Consider the following 15,781-nt stretch of genomic DNA (forward strand, 5'->3'; position numbering starts at 1 on the left):
ATTAAGCTTTGACCGATTCTGTTTCTCAAACAAAACTCTTGAAATTCTTGTGACTTAAAAATATTTGCATTATCACTTACTAAAATCTCAGGTAGACCAAATCAATTAAAGATTTCATGTAGAAAATGAATTGTGATGGATGTGTCTGGTGCTTTCTTTGTATAGAATATTTCCTGCCCCTTTGATTTGGCATCAACAAAATAAAGAAATAATGATTCATGAATGGTGCATAATCGATGTGTATATGTTGCCAGATTTTTTAGGCATTTCCCATTTGTGTATTGCGGCTTTAGTATGGTTTTTCTTAATGTCACAGCACTCTTTGCCACTTTTAACCATATTCTCAATATCAGAGTCAATATTACACCAATAACAGTAATTTGGGCTAGGGCCTTCATTCAAACAATTCCTACGTGTGTAGAGTGTAGCTCTTGCAGGACCGCTGGCTGTTAATTTCTTGAAATGATTACACAGTGTCCTCTAAACAGAATGCCATTGTGTGTGGATATTTCTGGGTTGTACATATGGCCATTGACAATGTCGTTTATGATCTGTGATAGTTCCTTATCAATTGATGATTCTCTTCAAATGTCCTTGGCAGTGATAGTTCCAGTTGAGATATGTTAAACAACAGTGTTATGATAAGTATCATCGTGGTCTTCTGTAAGGGCTTCTTTCCTTGTTAAGGGTATAGTGTTCTGTGACAGGTAATCGGTATTTGTATGTTCAATCGACTTCCTATGTTTGATGGTATAATCATGCAACTGGATGTGGCATCAGTCGTGCAACTGCTTGTTGATTGTGACCTTATAGTCGGCACAATTTTGTACTGTTCCATTGGGTTTCAGGATAATGAATGTTCCTCACTCTGAATAATCCACTTTTTTGATGATACCCACACTTTCTAATTTATCTAATTCCTTACCCACTTCTTCATTCAATGCATAAGGAAGTGGGTGTGGTTTTAAAAACATTGGTCTCTCAGTTTTAATGAGCAAATATAATTAGGTATTTGGCCTACTGTGGAAGTGAATATGTCAAAAGTTTAGGTCAGTTTGTTGTAGAATTTTCTCACAAATGTTGGAATCTCGTAAACCACATATGAATTGCACTCTCAACATTATGACAAATTTTATACAGAACTTTTAAAATATAATTTTTTTTGTTTGTATATTATTCAATATATTCATTTTGTTTGTGAAACATAAAAAAAATAATTTTTTATGATACAGTATACATAATTATTATTTTAAAAAAAATTTAGGCTTAACATCAACGAAAATTCAACGTGGCATCACAGCAACAAATAAAAATTTCAACATCGAATAGGTTAATTCAGCAAAGGTTCAGCTAGAGGGTATTTCTGGTGCCATTATGTTGATCAGTAGCTGATAATGCTTTGGTTCACGACAATTGATTAATTGAAGAAGCTAAGGCATTACTGAAGTAACCTTAGCTTCTTCAGTAATGGCATCTGTTCCAGTTAGTCCTTTGATTTTGAAAAAGTTATAAAAAAGTCTTTGGTAATAGTTTTGAAAGGTCTTGGATGTTTCGTAAGTTTTGAAGGTTAGGGCTTGCGTTTGGAGAACTCGTTGAACTGATAGTTCTGGTTTCATCTCCACTGACTGACTCTGTAGTTTCTTGATAAACACAGTTAGAGTTGAAATTAATTCTGTAAGTTCACTCATTTTTATATCCTTTTTTCCTCGTCAGATTTATATCCTTTTTATCCTCATTGCCAATTTTACCTCCTTGTCATCAATTGTTGTGTCCATAAAATAAATGATTACTTGTTAACATATAATTAACTTTATTATAATACAAACATAACTTCGTGCCTCCAGGTCTAAGTGTTACAACAGCTAATGCACAACTGACCAGAGGCAAAGGAACACAACTAAGGTAAGAGGTGCAGGGTCAGGTTAAGAAGTAATTTAGTGTGGTTTATCCCCTGGAGGTATACATACATAACAACCACATTTGATGTCTGTCCACCTCAAGGTCTGGGCCAAAGAATGTCATTTCTTTATCTCACCGGCCCCAGGGCCTCTTTTTTTTTCACTGTTTTCCATGGTTCCAAAAATCGGTCACCCTACCCAAGGGAAAAGAGTCAGAAAGGAAAATTCTGGAAGAAGAAACGAAGAACAAAGGAGAAAACTAAAACTATACCTAAATTAATATATACACTAATATGACATACAGCCACAGTATATATGCTCACTAGTTCTTTCTACAGAGAGCTCTGAACATTTACTTTCAATTATATTCACACTATATACATATGTAAGTTTAAAAATTTTAATTTTAAAATACTGTAAATATTTAGTAATAAATTAAAATAGCAATTTTTTCACCTTTTCCAATCTCTTGCAAAAGTTATCAAATCTTCCAAATACATATATTTCAGAAAAAATAAATGGACGTCGTCCAGGGATATCAATTGCTTCCTTTTTAATTCTATGAAAGCAGTTTCTGTATTTTTTGCTTAATGCCAAACAAGCATTCATCTTTTCCTTTACAATATTCTGAGGCTGATCCCATGGAGATAAATTTAAGTTGGTTTTCAAATAATTTTTACATGTTTGAACTAATTGATTCGTTACCTAGAAGCAACAAAGATTTTTACATTCAGTACTTTACAAAAAGTTACTTTATTTTTTAAATTCACACTTTACATTTAAAATTATATAAATTATTTTAAAAAACTTTACCTTTACAAATAAAGATGTCATATGTTCTGAAGTATTATATGATCTTGATACAGAATGTGTCATTTGAATGGAATTAATGAGGTTTGGTATTGCTTCAGAAACTACATTCTATAAAAAACAAAAACCTAGTTAAAATGAAACTATTAAAACCCTTCAAACAGCAATTTTCAAAACAAAACAATTTCTTAGTATTGCTTCAGAAACCACTGTCAAATAGAACAATTTCTTTCTAAAAAAATGTTCTCTACTAATCTCTCCAAACAACCCAAATCCATTCACAGCTAAGAATTTTAAAACTTTTAATTTTAGGAAGTTTTACGATAAATTTCTGGAATAAATTTGTATAATTTTATAAAATTTGTATTATATAATTCATATAAGGCCAAAAACAGACTTGTGACTTAGTCAATGCAACCAAGACATTGCAGCCAGGTCACTCTAGTGTGTTGCATTATTTCATATGAGAAAAGTCAGAGTTGCTAACTAGACATAGCTTCAGATTTGAGAACACAGATGGAAGCATCTTTTGGGTGTAGTGACAGTGAGCTGAAACAACTTGAAACACTCATTATGTTATAATTTGTATCCTGTCATACAGGTGTTCAAGTTATCATCTGTTGCAGTATAAACAACAGTGAACATCAGATCATATTCACTCAGAGATGACATTTTTTTAAATCACAGTATCTCTCTCAGTTAGAAAAAATGTCTATAACTGCATTTGCTAGCCTGACACCCTCAGACAACCAACCTGGTAACAACATTTTGGTTGCAGATCAAGTCACCAGTCTGTCCCAAGCCTTAAAATTTAGAATAATCAGATTTTAAATTAATTTTTAAAAATCTTTCGAGGATATATCATAAAATTAATATTTAAAGTGATTTTTGATCAGTTTTACATGAAAACTAAAATTTTTTTGATTCACAAAAGTGTAGATCAATTCAAAAATTATTTGTTTACAAAAACAATCATTTTCCAATTTATTAACAACACAGTAAATAAGTTTTGATTAAATACAAGTAACTAATAAGGTATCACTCTTCTTAATAAGATATTAAACAAATTTACTATTATTATTATTTGTATTAATATACCATTAGTAGGTTGGATTTAATGAGTTATACTCAGTTGATATTGGTTGCTGTGTACTATGCCAGACCAGTCAAGGCATAGCAACCAAAACTGAACAAAAATTAAATAAGTGTGTCAGTGTGTATGTCTGTATTCAGGAATTTCCTAACAATGTGAGATGTATTCAATTATAGTGACCTTCTGTAGTGTTATGTATGTGTTTCTATTAAATTGTAATGTTCCCAGGCTTTTGTGTAGTGTGTGTGTGATATGACACCTATAGAGAGGACAACACGTACAATAAACACCCTATCCGTCCTCTAGAGATGCCTTATTTTCTGGGCTAGTTCTGTATACTTGCTGACTTTTTCAGTGCATATATTTTGTGTATTGTGAGTGTTTGGAACAGATATGGCTATAATATATGTGATTTTATTGTGTTTGGTCTGTTAAGATAAATTGTTTTATCTCTGATTATGAGTCTGTCATAGTACATTTTGAGCATGTTGTTTTCCAATACTGTCTGTGGAATGTATTTTAGTATAATTTGTAAATGTCTAATAATTTGTGTTTCTTTGCAAGTTCTTGAAGTAATTTGTTACTTGATTATGTCTATGTAAATAATCTGTCTGTGCCAAGATCTTGCAACCAGAAGTGATGTGTTGTATAGTTTCTGGCATAATGTAACATTTTTTGCACATGTCATTTGTGAGTGTTGTATCTTTCAGTATGTGTTTTCTGTAATTTTTAGTATTTATGACCATATCCTGTATGGCAATTATAAATCCTTCTGTCTCTCCAAAACGACATCCCTGAGCTAACCAGCTGTTTGATGCAGTTTTGTCAACAAATTCCTGGGCCAGGTCATAGGGATGCCTGCTGTGGAGTGCCCTTTGAACCCACAATTGCTTAATGGTTTCTTTTTATATGTTGTGTCATGTCCGTACATTTTGAGTGTAAATTTAATGATGTGTTATTTAAGTCCACTAGAGTTACTGCTTTATGTAATTGTGATGTTTCTTGTTTTTTGTAAAAAAAAAACTCTTGCAGTGACTATATTTGTTTGTAGTGAAGGGTTACTAAGTCGATCAGGCCACGTCTGCCATCTTTACATGGAAGGATTACCAATCTTTACATGGAATCTTTGCTTTATTTGTGTATTTTCTGTTAGTTTGGCCTGTTGGAATCTTAAATACTTGTAGAACTCACCCTCTTCGATGGATTCAATAACATCTCCATTTCCAAGTGCAAAATATTCTTTCTTCTGGACTGCTTTTTCTATGTGAAGTTTTTGCATTTGTCTAAGCCAAACTCCATTTGTATGTCCTTGGTGTATGAATGTGTAATTGTAGGAGCTGCTGTAGTTGTTTTTGTGTGGATGCATAAAGTTTTATGTCGTCCATGTACATGAGATGAGACAATGTAAACTGTGTTGTTTTTTCATGTCTGATATTGTAGCCATATTATATGTTCTTTAACATGTTGGATAATGGGTTCAAAGCTAGGCAGAACCAGAGACAACTCAAGAAATCTCCTTGAAAAATTCCTCGCGTGATGAATATTTGGTTTGTTTGTAAGGTGTTATGAACCCTGAGATGTTCTCCAGTGCTGCATAGAGTTTTGAAAGAATGCAATGAGTGATGGAGCTATTTTGTACATGTGTAGAATATGTAGCAGCCAACTGTGTGGAATGCTGTCGAATACTTTTCTGTAGTCTATATATGCCATGTGTATGTTTCTGTATTGTTTGTGCCATACAATGACTAAATCTATGAGTAACTGTTCTTTGCATCCTCTGTGATTTCTATGGCAATCTTTTTGTCATTCTGTAAGAATGTCATGTTCAACATGCAGGGGCGGAATTAGGTTTTTCGAGACCTAGGGCTGATTGAAGTCCAATAGGGTCTCATTTTTACCAAACCTAACCAATGAACTATTTTTTACTACATGATAAGTATTCATTGTTAATGAAAAAGTATGATGATAATTCATTTTTTGGGGGCCCAAGGCTTAAGCCCTATTAGTCCCTATGTAGATCCACCCGTCAATGTGTTCGTATATTTTGTTTACAATACAGGATGTCAATAATTTGTAGTGTTGGGAGACATGTAATTGGTCTGTATTGTGTGTGGTCTGTGATATGGTTGTTGTTTTTAGGTTTCATGTAGGTGATGCTCTGAGTAAGAAATTTTGGCATGTCTTGTGAATTGATCATGATGTGTGATAGGTGTTTAGCTAGTTGCTGGTGCAGTGATGTAAACTTTTTGTATCAGAAATTGTGAATGTTGTCTACATTATGTGTCTTCCAGTTGTGTGTTCTGTTAACAGTGTAGTGAATGTCGTCTACATTTCTTTCAGCACAGGGCATAGTTGGTATGTTATGCAAGTTTCTGTTCTCTTCCTTGATCCAGCCTGCATTAGCATTGTGTGTAACAGCATTGGACCAAATAGAAGACCAGTAAATTGTGAGTTCTTCTTCTGTTGGAATGACACTGTGCTGTGTTTCAGTGTTTGTTTTGGTACTGATTTGTCTGTAGAAAAGTTTTTCATTGTTTGTGAATAATTTATTTTGTTGTTTTTGTAATGTACATGTTTTGTATCATTTGAGTCTACGTGCTTTGGCTGCGAGTTTCTATTTTAGTGTATCAATGTATTCTGTAATGTGTGTGTTGTGATGTTCATGTTCTGTGTGTGTTTTGATTTTCTTGAAAATGTTTTTGAGTTGTTTCTTTAATTTGTATGTTATGTTGTTTTTAGTGTATTGTGTCAGCCTGCCTAACTGCTGTCTAATGTCATTTATTTGTGTTTCTGTTCTTCTCTGTCAGGCAGGCTTGTGATAGAATTGTGTTTTGTGTGTGTCTGTCTGTGATTGTAATTTCAGTCCATGGTGTGTCACTACTGTGACTGCCCCAGCATAAACTAATGTCTGAGAGTGTAAAAATTAAATGAATGTAGTGTTTATGTAATTTAGTGTTTTGCTTACTATTTTTGATGTGTTGACTTTTGGTATTCGTGGTCTTTGTGTGGGATCTGTTACCTGTATATTTAGTGAGTGTTTCCTGAAATATAAGTGAGAGCATATTAACTAAATTTATGTCTATGTTATCAGTGGTAGATGAGGAAGTGTCTGTAGTATCATTAGTGGTAGTTGTGTGTGTGTGTGCTATAATCAGTGTTTGTTGCTTGATTATGCTGACAGGTTACATGATCTTCATTAATAATGTTAAATGTTTCTGTCTGTTAATATATTTGATCAACAGCCTGTTGTTTGATAAGTTCAAGTGTTATAAACCACGCCCATACCCAGCAGAATTAAATAAATAAAAAACTTAAATAAACACCTTAATATTCGCTGAGAGATTTTTAATGTAACAAACGTTTTCGATCTATTCGATAGATCATCTTCAGGTTAAAAAGAATATTTCTTAAATGGAACATCAATTTCAAAATTCAAAAATATTAATAACCAATAACATTTCCATTAATAAGAATAACTAAAACATTGTAAATGATACAAAAATGTAAAATAAATAACATATTACTCGTACCAAATATTAATACTATCTATCCTATCTAGACATAATTCCCTTTAAAATATACTATAGTTCATGCGCCTCTTGTACGTTTTTAACGGCATATTTCTAAGCTGAAGGAAGACGCTCTGCGTCCCTTGCATTAATGCATTTTTCTTTTAGCTTGCTTCTGTAAATTTCTATCTTTTCAGCTGTTCTTGCCAAAGTTGGAGAGTGTATCTGTTTTAGGATTTCTGCTTCATTCCACCGAACCAAGGATCCTTCTGCTTGCGCCAGCTAATAGGTATAAATAAAAATTATGTAGGGGTTACTACTAGAAACCTAGGTATAAGGATCAAAGAACACAAGTATGATATTAGAAAAGGTTCTAATACAACAGTATTAGCCTAGATGGCGCAAGCGGAAGAATCCTTGGTTCAGTGGAATGAAGCAGAAATCCTAAAACAGATACACTCTCCAACTTTGGCAAGAACAGCTGAAAAGATAGAAATTTACAGAAGCAAGCTAAAAGAAAAATGCATTAATGCAAGGGACGCAGAGCGTCTTCCTTCAGCTTAGAAATATGCCGTTAAAAAACGTACAAGAGGCGCATGAACTATAGTATATTTTAAAGGGAATTATGTCTAGATAGGATAGATAGTATTAATATTTGGTACGAGTAATATGTTATTTATTTTACATTTTTGTATCATTTACAATGTTTTAGTTATTCTTATTAATGGAAATGTTATTGGTTATTAATATTTTTGAATTTTGAATTGATGTTCCATTTAAAAAATATTCTTTTTAACATGAAGATGATCTATCGAATAGATCGAAAACGTTTGTTACATTAAAAATCTCTCAGCGAATATTAAGGTGTTTGTTTAAGTTTTTTAAGTTCAAGTGTTGTTTGTGGGATAAAGTTGTTGTGTATAATTGTTCATTTTTGATCAACAACCCTTTGTTCGGTGACAGTGAGGTGAGAATATTGTCGTATAAATCTATGGTGTAGTTGTTGTCTTCATGCTGTCATGTTTGTTTTGAGTTTTGTGATGATAATGTAAGTACAGATGATAAACTTGTTCATTTCTGTTGTTGATTTCACCCATTGGCATGGTTTTTCAGCCTTTGTAGTCTGTGGATGCATTGCCACAGAAACAGCAAGGCTAGGTTGGTTCCTCACATCTGTTGAAAGCATTGCAGTAGCCATGCTTGGGCCGGCGTTGCTTTTGCCACCGGTAACCAAGGGAGATTGTGGCCTAATTTTTGAACATGAGAGTCTGCTTAACCCACAAATGTGACCTTGTTAACCTGGGTGACGTCAAAGCCAGTATCACAGTTAGATTTGGTTACTACCATGATAAATATATCCACAGAATGTGGATGTGGTCACTCTTAGCTTCATTTCTCCCCATAGACCTTACTGGCATAAGTGTCCCTACCAGGGCTTGTGTTCCAGCCTGTATTGCCCTATGGATCAGTAAAATTACTTACTATTATCTATATATATAAAATTGCTTGTCCTGACTGACTCACTCACTGATTCATCATCGCCCAGAGCAAACCGCTAAACCTAAAGAGGTGAAATTTGGTACACAGTTAGGGTACGTCATGAAAACGCACACTAAGAAGGGATTTTTCGAAATTCCCTCGCGGGGGGAGAGGGAGAGCATTAAGGCTTAACCGGAAAAACGGCTTCTACTGTACTGTTTTAGATGCGATTTTTTGTTTTTATCTGCGTTTTAGTAGGGTATAACGTGGGAATGCACACTAAGAAGGAATTTTTCGAAATTCCCCAGCGGGGGGCTAGGGAGAGCATTAAGGCTTAACCAGAAGAACGGCTTCTACTGTACTATTTTACATACGATTTTTTGTTAAGTTTAGTCTTCATTGAGTACTTAGGCGTATTAAATTGATAACATTTCAGACATTGTTATAAATGTTTTTATATATTTCGATTTTTTAACCAAATGTTCGAACCGTTTTAAATTCGAATTTGTTATTGCGTATTGGTTCGATTATAGAACAATTGTAAACGTTCCAGAAAATTGATCAACTTGAAAATAGTTCGTTTGATTTTGAGCAATTCTCATCATTCTCAGCGGTAGGTGTTATATAACAATTACTACGGTTGTTGAAATACTGAATATAAATGGGGTTTGCTTGCAAAACCTCTGCGGGCAAAGTCACAGGTAACTGCTAGTTAAATATATATAGAAATGCTATGCACAAACTAATTTTTAATAAATATCTTTTTACTAAATGCCAGAAAAATTAGCTACATAATCTGAATATTGCTATTTAACAGCTGTATTTCACAAATATTTATATACTGTAGATAAACTTTTTTATAATAAGATTCTCTACAATAGGTTATCAAATAGAATATGTCTCTATTTCTTAAAATTATAAAACTAATTTTTATTTTTTGAATTAATGATTTGACATAGTATATTTTGAACAGAAATGAATTTTGTCTTAATTTTAATGATAAATATTTGTATTCAAAGTAATCAATTTTATTTAGTGATAATATTCAGAAATTCCACAGATTTCATTATTATTAATTTCATATACTGTACTGTACTTACTAAATTATTCCTATATAATGGTTCATAAAACTTTTGTAAAGATTGAAGATATTTTACATTCTCTATTGCTTCATTATACTGATCTGTGAAACAAGCTATAGTTTCTTTCCAGGCCTGATTAAAAGAAATAATTAGTGGTAATGTTTTAAAGATTAAAAGTAATAATAGTTATTAAAATATAATAAATATAAAATATAGTTTAGAAACCATAATATAATAATTTCAAAAATAATAGGAATGAATTTATTATTTATGCTTGGAGAATGTTTAAATTCAAACATCTTATAGCAAAGAAAATAAAACACATTTTAGAATTAAAATTCATTTATAATTTCAAAAATTATTCTTTATTTTTATTCATAATGAAAATAACGTAATGTAAAAAAATAATTAAAAACACTTCAAACTGTTAAAATTACTTTAATGAACTGTTATTATATAGATTATCCAGAATTGTTTGCACATTGTTAATGTGCATGTCACTCACATTCCACAATCAAGAGTTGGTCTGTCATCCTAATGTGTTTTCTTAGTGTTCTGAAAGCTGCAAGCCTGAATATGTATGTTTTGTGAACTTTGTGCATCATTAAAAAGGATCTTACCATACAAAATCCTTCCACTTGTGAAATAAGCAGTGTTATTCAATTCTTGAATGCTCAAAAAGTGAGAATGGATGATATTTATCAGCATTTAAAACAGGTGTATGGTGATTTGGTAATGAATGAATCAGTGAAAGTGATATGAAATATCCATTTTGTTTCGAACATTTCCCGTTGTTTGACTGACATCACCAATTGATTAAATGCACTGGCAGTAGACAAATACAACAAAGAAGTTTTAAAGCATTTGTGACTGGAGAGTCAGCACCTATTTAGCGCCTTGTCAGGACTGACACCACCGTATCCCGACTGACATAAAAGCCAAGACGGCATGTTGATTCGGTATTAGAACGGTGGTCACGCGAGCAGCCACTTGTGTGAGCAATTGGATTAGAGATGGAAAAGGTTTGAGAGACAGTGTACCAAAAGTGAATCATTTGGATGCCAGGTTAACTAAACAACTGTTTATTTGTAAAGGAAAATACATTGTACACAATTTATAGCGTTAACGAGTTATAATAAATCCAGTTAAAACAGGTCTAAATATTTCCACAATTCTTGAGAGAGAGAGAGTTTACAGTGGTTTGCAAGTTGATAAACAGCTGGAGGCGATGATGTCCACAGGGTGATGATAGATTTCGTTGATATTCTCTTTGAGACTAAAAAACCTGTTATCATTCTGGAAGGGTTTCAGAAGGTTCTAGATCAGGAAAGTCTGGGTCAAAATCGTCGGGAAGGTTCATCCCCATAGTACCATTGGTCAAGGGTAAAATCCAATCGAGTAAAATTTGGCACAGGCACAGAAAAATTTTTGAAGACTTTAATCCAAGAAAAACAGGCAACGACTGACTCTTCAGCCATCAATTTCAATATCAGCCCGATATTGCCCATCTAAGAGATCAGCAGATCGTGGAAATGCGTCACTTTCGCCATCGAGAAAGTGTAAATGGAGATTTTTTTCAGGTAGTAATTTGACAACGATTATCGAATAAGTATGACAATATCAATGATATATTGGATTCTCACACATTAACAGATATGATAAATTCTTAAATAAAAGAGATAATTATATGGAAAAATAGTATATTGTTCTATGTTTAAAAAGACATAAAAATTGAACAACAACATATTTTTTCATTCTTCTTTAAAGCTAAACAGTCTTATTTTCTAGATGACTCTCATAATATGTTTTATTTTAAACTAGCTTACTCGTCGCGCATTGCTGCGATCTCAGAAGAAATGAAATTCAAGCAAATTCATTATAATAAAATTCAATTTACATTTTATCATTTTTATTGAAACTTATAATTCATTTTCATCGGAAAAACATTTCAAAGTGTCGTTTCAATTCTATTTATTTATTTATTGGAGTGCTTGTGGATACATGATATTTTTTGTTTTTCCATCTGGTGCATGCATGAATAAATCAGAAGTTTTCCAATGCATGAGCTGGCCACATACAGTTGTCCACGTGAGAAGCACGGATTCTCCAAATCTAGCCCACATACTTGCAGCGATTGTCAGAAGTGCTATATTCCCCATTTTTAATATATTTTTTAATCCTTTACAATTTTAATTATTTAATTGCTCCTTCCTCTCTTCCTTGGCATGTTGTGAAATTTCTGATAGTTGGATAATAAACAGTTTTATTGTAATTTGTCTTTTTAAATTATTTTGAGTTCATATTAAAATTTGGAAAAGGGGATCCCTAGATCGGTAAAATAGGCGAATTTCCTCCTACAACTTCGGTTGTTGTTCGGGATACAGTTAAGGTTTTAACAAAGTTTGAGCGAATACATAATTAGCAAAAAATAGTTGAAATAAAGTGATTAAACAAAAATTATTACAAATATCGTAAATAACAGTTCACAAATGCATATATAGAGATATTTTTTGGAGGGAGAAATGGTCTTCACAATTTGAAATCCATCGATCTCACGATGAAATGCTCGTATACACTCGCGCCATCTATCGTAGGGTATATGTACTATGTCAGAAACCTTTGCGGGAGTATATTAAACAATTTCCCAAAGTTTCATGGCAATCGGATAAATGGTGTGGTAATGCATGAAGGACAGACACACAGACATACATTCATTTTTATATATATAGATAACACAGTCCTGACATAAAAACAAACATGGGAAAGTGCTATGACCAAAACAAACTCGCTGATTTAATTTTCTATTTTTCTAGATTTATCTGAAATATTAAGGAATTAGCCTGTAAAAAGTAATCCAATAGAAAAGTTTCTGTTTCTTTGATATTTTTTAAATTAGCAATTGAGTATATTTTATTATTATAAATTTCAGATCAAATGATATTTACCAAATCAACTACATTAACCATGTCTTCTATTAAAGAAAATAGACCTGTCGGGTACTTTAGACTTTTGCCTCTCATTTTTAAAATCTAAATAGGGTAGTTGCACCAGTAAATGACCAATTAAGCACCTTGATAAGGAGATTTGAATATAATCACTTAAACAGACATTTAACATAAGTAATGGTAATTGCTGGTTACCAAGAACTCACACTACTCATTAAGAAAGTGAATTTTTAATTTTCTGTAATATTGATTAAATGAAGTACATGATGTTTTTAAAATTTAAAAATCACTATTGAATGACCATATGGCTCTAGTAGTTGACCAGCTGAGGGCTAGTAAATGACCACAAGTGAATAATCTATACTAACATTATAAAGAGGTAATGTTTGTATGTAAGTTTGTATGCAGCAAGTAATCTCCAAAACTACTCATCCGATTTCAAAAATTCTTTCACAAATATTTAGAATGGAACTTCAGGGTGGACATAGGCTGTATATTATTCCGTTAAACATTCATATAAATTAAATTATATAATCTAGGTTAAGGCTTTTATGTCCAACAGATGGCGCTACGAGTACGACATCCTAAGTTTGCTTTTCTGTGAGGCATTATGCTTTTCTCTAAAATAAACTAAAGCAAATCATCTTCTGTCTATTTATATAAATAAAAATGTAATGTTTGTCTGTTCCTACCAATTCCTTTGAAATTTTCACACAATGTTGCATTCGAATATGCACGTGTTTTTATATAATATACATGTCGAAATTCAACCCCACTGAAGGGAGATGGTTAAGATTAAGGCTTACCGTAAAGAACTCTGCTTCTATTTATACTATTTTAGATGCGGTTTTTGCATTTTTGATTGCATTTTAATAGGGTACGTCAACAGAATGTACACTAAAAAGAAATTTTTCGAAAAATTTCCCCAATTCCCCCCATGGAGGAAGTGTTATAAATTTATAATAGATACATTTTGAGCCACAACAATGCGTGGCGGGGTCTGCTAGTAATGAATAATTAGAGTTAGGATACTATATGCAATTTTATACCATTGTATACCATATGTGTTGGCAATTTTATGTAATTCAGTCATGTAATTTCAGATTAAGAAATTGAAATAAAAATATTAATTGTTAGAATAAAATATATACAAAGTTACAGAAATTATCAGTTTGATAATCCATACAAAAATGTGTTTCATAGATAAGCAATATTGCAATAATAATTTTCTAAATTTACCTGATTGTTATAAGATGTAATGGCTTCCTTGAAATCTGATAACAAATTAAGTGGAATCTCATTTTCTATCATTTACAGTGCACATTTATATAGTTCTACATAAATAATTGATAAATCAGATAAAATACAGCATAATCCATTCTATTTGGATCAAAAGGAAACAAACCACATGTGAATTTTTTCCAATTTCAAAGCTTTCTTGTAAGCTTCAAAGAAAAAAGCTGCAAAGTTAGTTTTAGAAACTGATTTTGATGATTGTTGCTTGTATTTTCTTACAACATTTCACCACTGACATTTAATTGGTCAAAAAATTGCAACATCACAAGACTGGATAATATAATTTGGCGACAAAGAAAAAAAGAGAATTCTTTTCTCAATACAAAAATTATAGTTTTTCATTTAAATGGGATTTATGTCTATCAAGAAGCAATAATACAGGAAACTGGATATTCTTATCCAGAAGCCAGGGATAAAAGATATTTGTAACATATTCATAAAATGTGGCACTTATCATCCATCCTGAATTACTTCTGCCTGCAGCAAAGCCATCTGAAACTGAATCTGCAATATGCCTTGGAATTCTCTTATATGGGAACACTATCATAGAATCCACTGACTAGCTACTTGCAGAAAAATTACACAAAACTGTAATACACTGTTTTTCTTCTCCTGATGCAATGTTATAAAAGTTCTTATATGCTTTAGGTCCCAGAAGTTTGCAAGTTTTTGGACAAAATAACATCCCTGTTTCATCTGCATTAAAGATACGGGAAGGATTTGTGGGTTCCCAGATGAGGTTCACTCTAATAAACCGTGAGATTCTTGCGCGACACAAGACATAAACAACGAGACTCGGAACTGTTCGAGTATGTAACAAACTATCTGTCAAGGTCTTAGCGGAAGACAAACTCTAACATGAACGCTCATAAACAGGTAGATCTTTGACTTGCGAGTCTATAAAATGTTGGCCGAGATAAACCTTTTCAAACAAAAAAAGGAGAATTTTTGATAATGAAAGATGAAAATGATCATTAAATTCTTAGATGTCAAAAAAATGCTAAACAATGGCCTGAGTTATGAGTGCAGGTGTTATTGTTTTATAAACAGTCACCGAGCAGAGTCGACAAAGAGGTATCAGATGGACACCTCAAATCGGACCTTTCCCGCGACCCAAAAAGGTTTCGTCTTGTACCTGGAGACAAAGGAGAGAATCAGGAAGCGAGGAATGGGATGAGGGACCAATCCAAAATGCGAATGGTGGGGGAAAAACTCTAATTGACACAGGTCGTTTAATAAATTGCCATTTGAAAATGATTGTTTTAAAATTTGTTCCAAAAAGTTCTCTAACAGAAAGAAAGAATTTAGCGAGAATAGTCCTAAAGATAAATTAAGTACAAAACAAAGAAAACCAGTACTTACATTTGTAGATTATGTGGAAGCACTGTGGGGAAAAAACTATAAAAATCGGAACTTCAAGGTCAAAGAAGTGTCTCCTCTGGATTAAGCTTACAGTTGTGCTTTATCTATTGTGTTGTGCTACCACCGATCACCTAGGACACTGCAGCTTAACACCGAACATCTGCATCGTCCAGCGATCCTTCTCGTCCGCCCAGGCTATGACCGATCACCTGACCGATCACCTGAATCATCATTTCATAGGAACACAGAGATTTTGAAATTGTCCAATATCGATGTAAGCATGAATTCGAACAAATAAACGGGTTTC

At 32.7% G+C, this 15,781-nt stretch overlaps 1 protein-coding gene across 1 annotated transcript in view; it reads right to left on the minus strand.

Annotated features, from left to right (window-relative positions):
• The window catches only part of LOC111642290 (dynein heavy chain 5, axonemal-like), a 96,731-nt gene that overhangs the window by 23,524 nt on the left and 57,426 nt on the right, over positions 1–15,781 (minus strand). The window contains exons 5-7 of the mRNA XM_023388620.1: positions 9,890–10,003; positions 2,712–2,819; positions 2,355–2,603 (exon numbers count right to left, since the gene is read on the minus strand). Coding sequence (XP_023244388.1) covers positions 2,355–2,603; positions 2,712–2,819; positions 9,890–10,003 — 471 coding nt within the window. The remainder of the gene's footprint in view (positions 1–2,354; positions 2,604–2,711; positions 2,820–9,889; positions 10,004–15,781) is intronic.

Source organism: Centruroides sculpturatus, unplaced genomic scaffold, assembly GCF_000671375.1.
Source record: "Centruroides sculpturatus isolate CEXI.00-Female unplaced genomic scaffold, Cexi_2.0 scaffold1425, whole genome shotgun sequence".
In the NCBI taxonomy this organism is placed as follows: Eukaryota; Metazoa; Arthropoda; class Arachnida; order Scorpiones; family Buthidae; genus Centruroides; species Centruroides sculpturatus.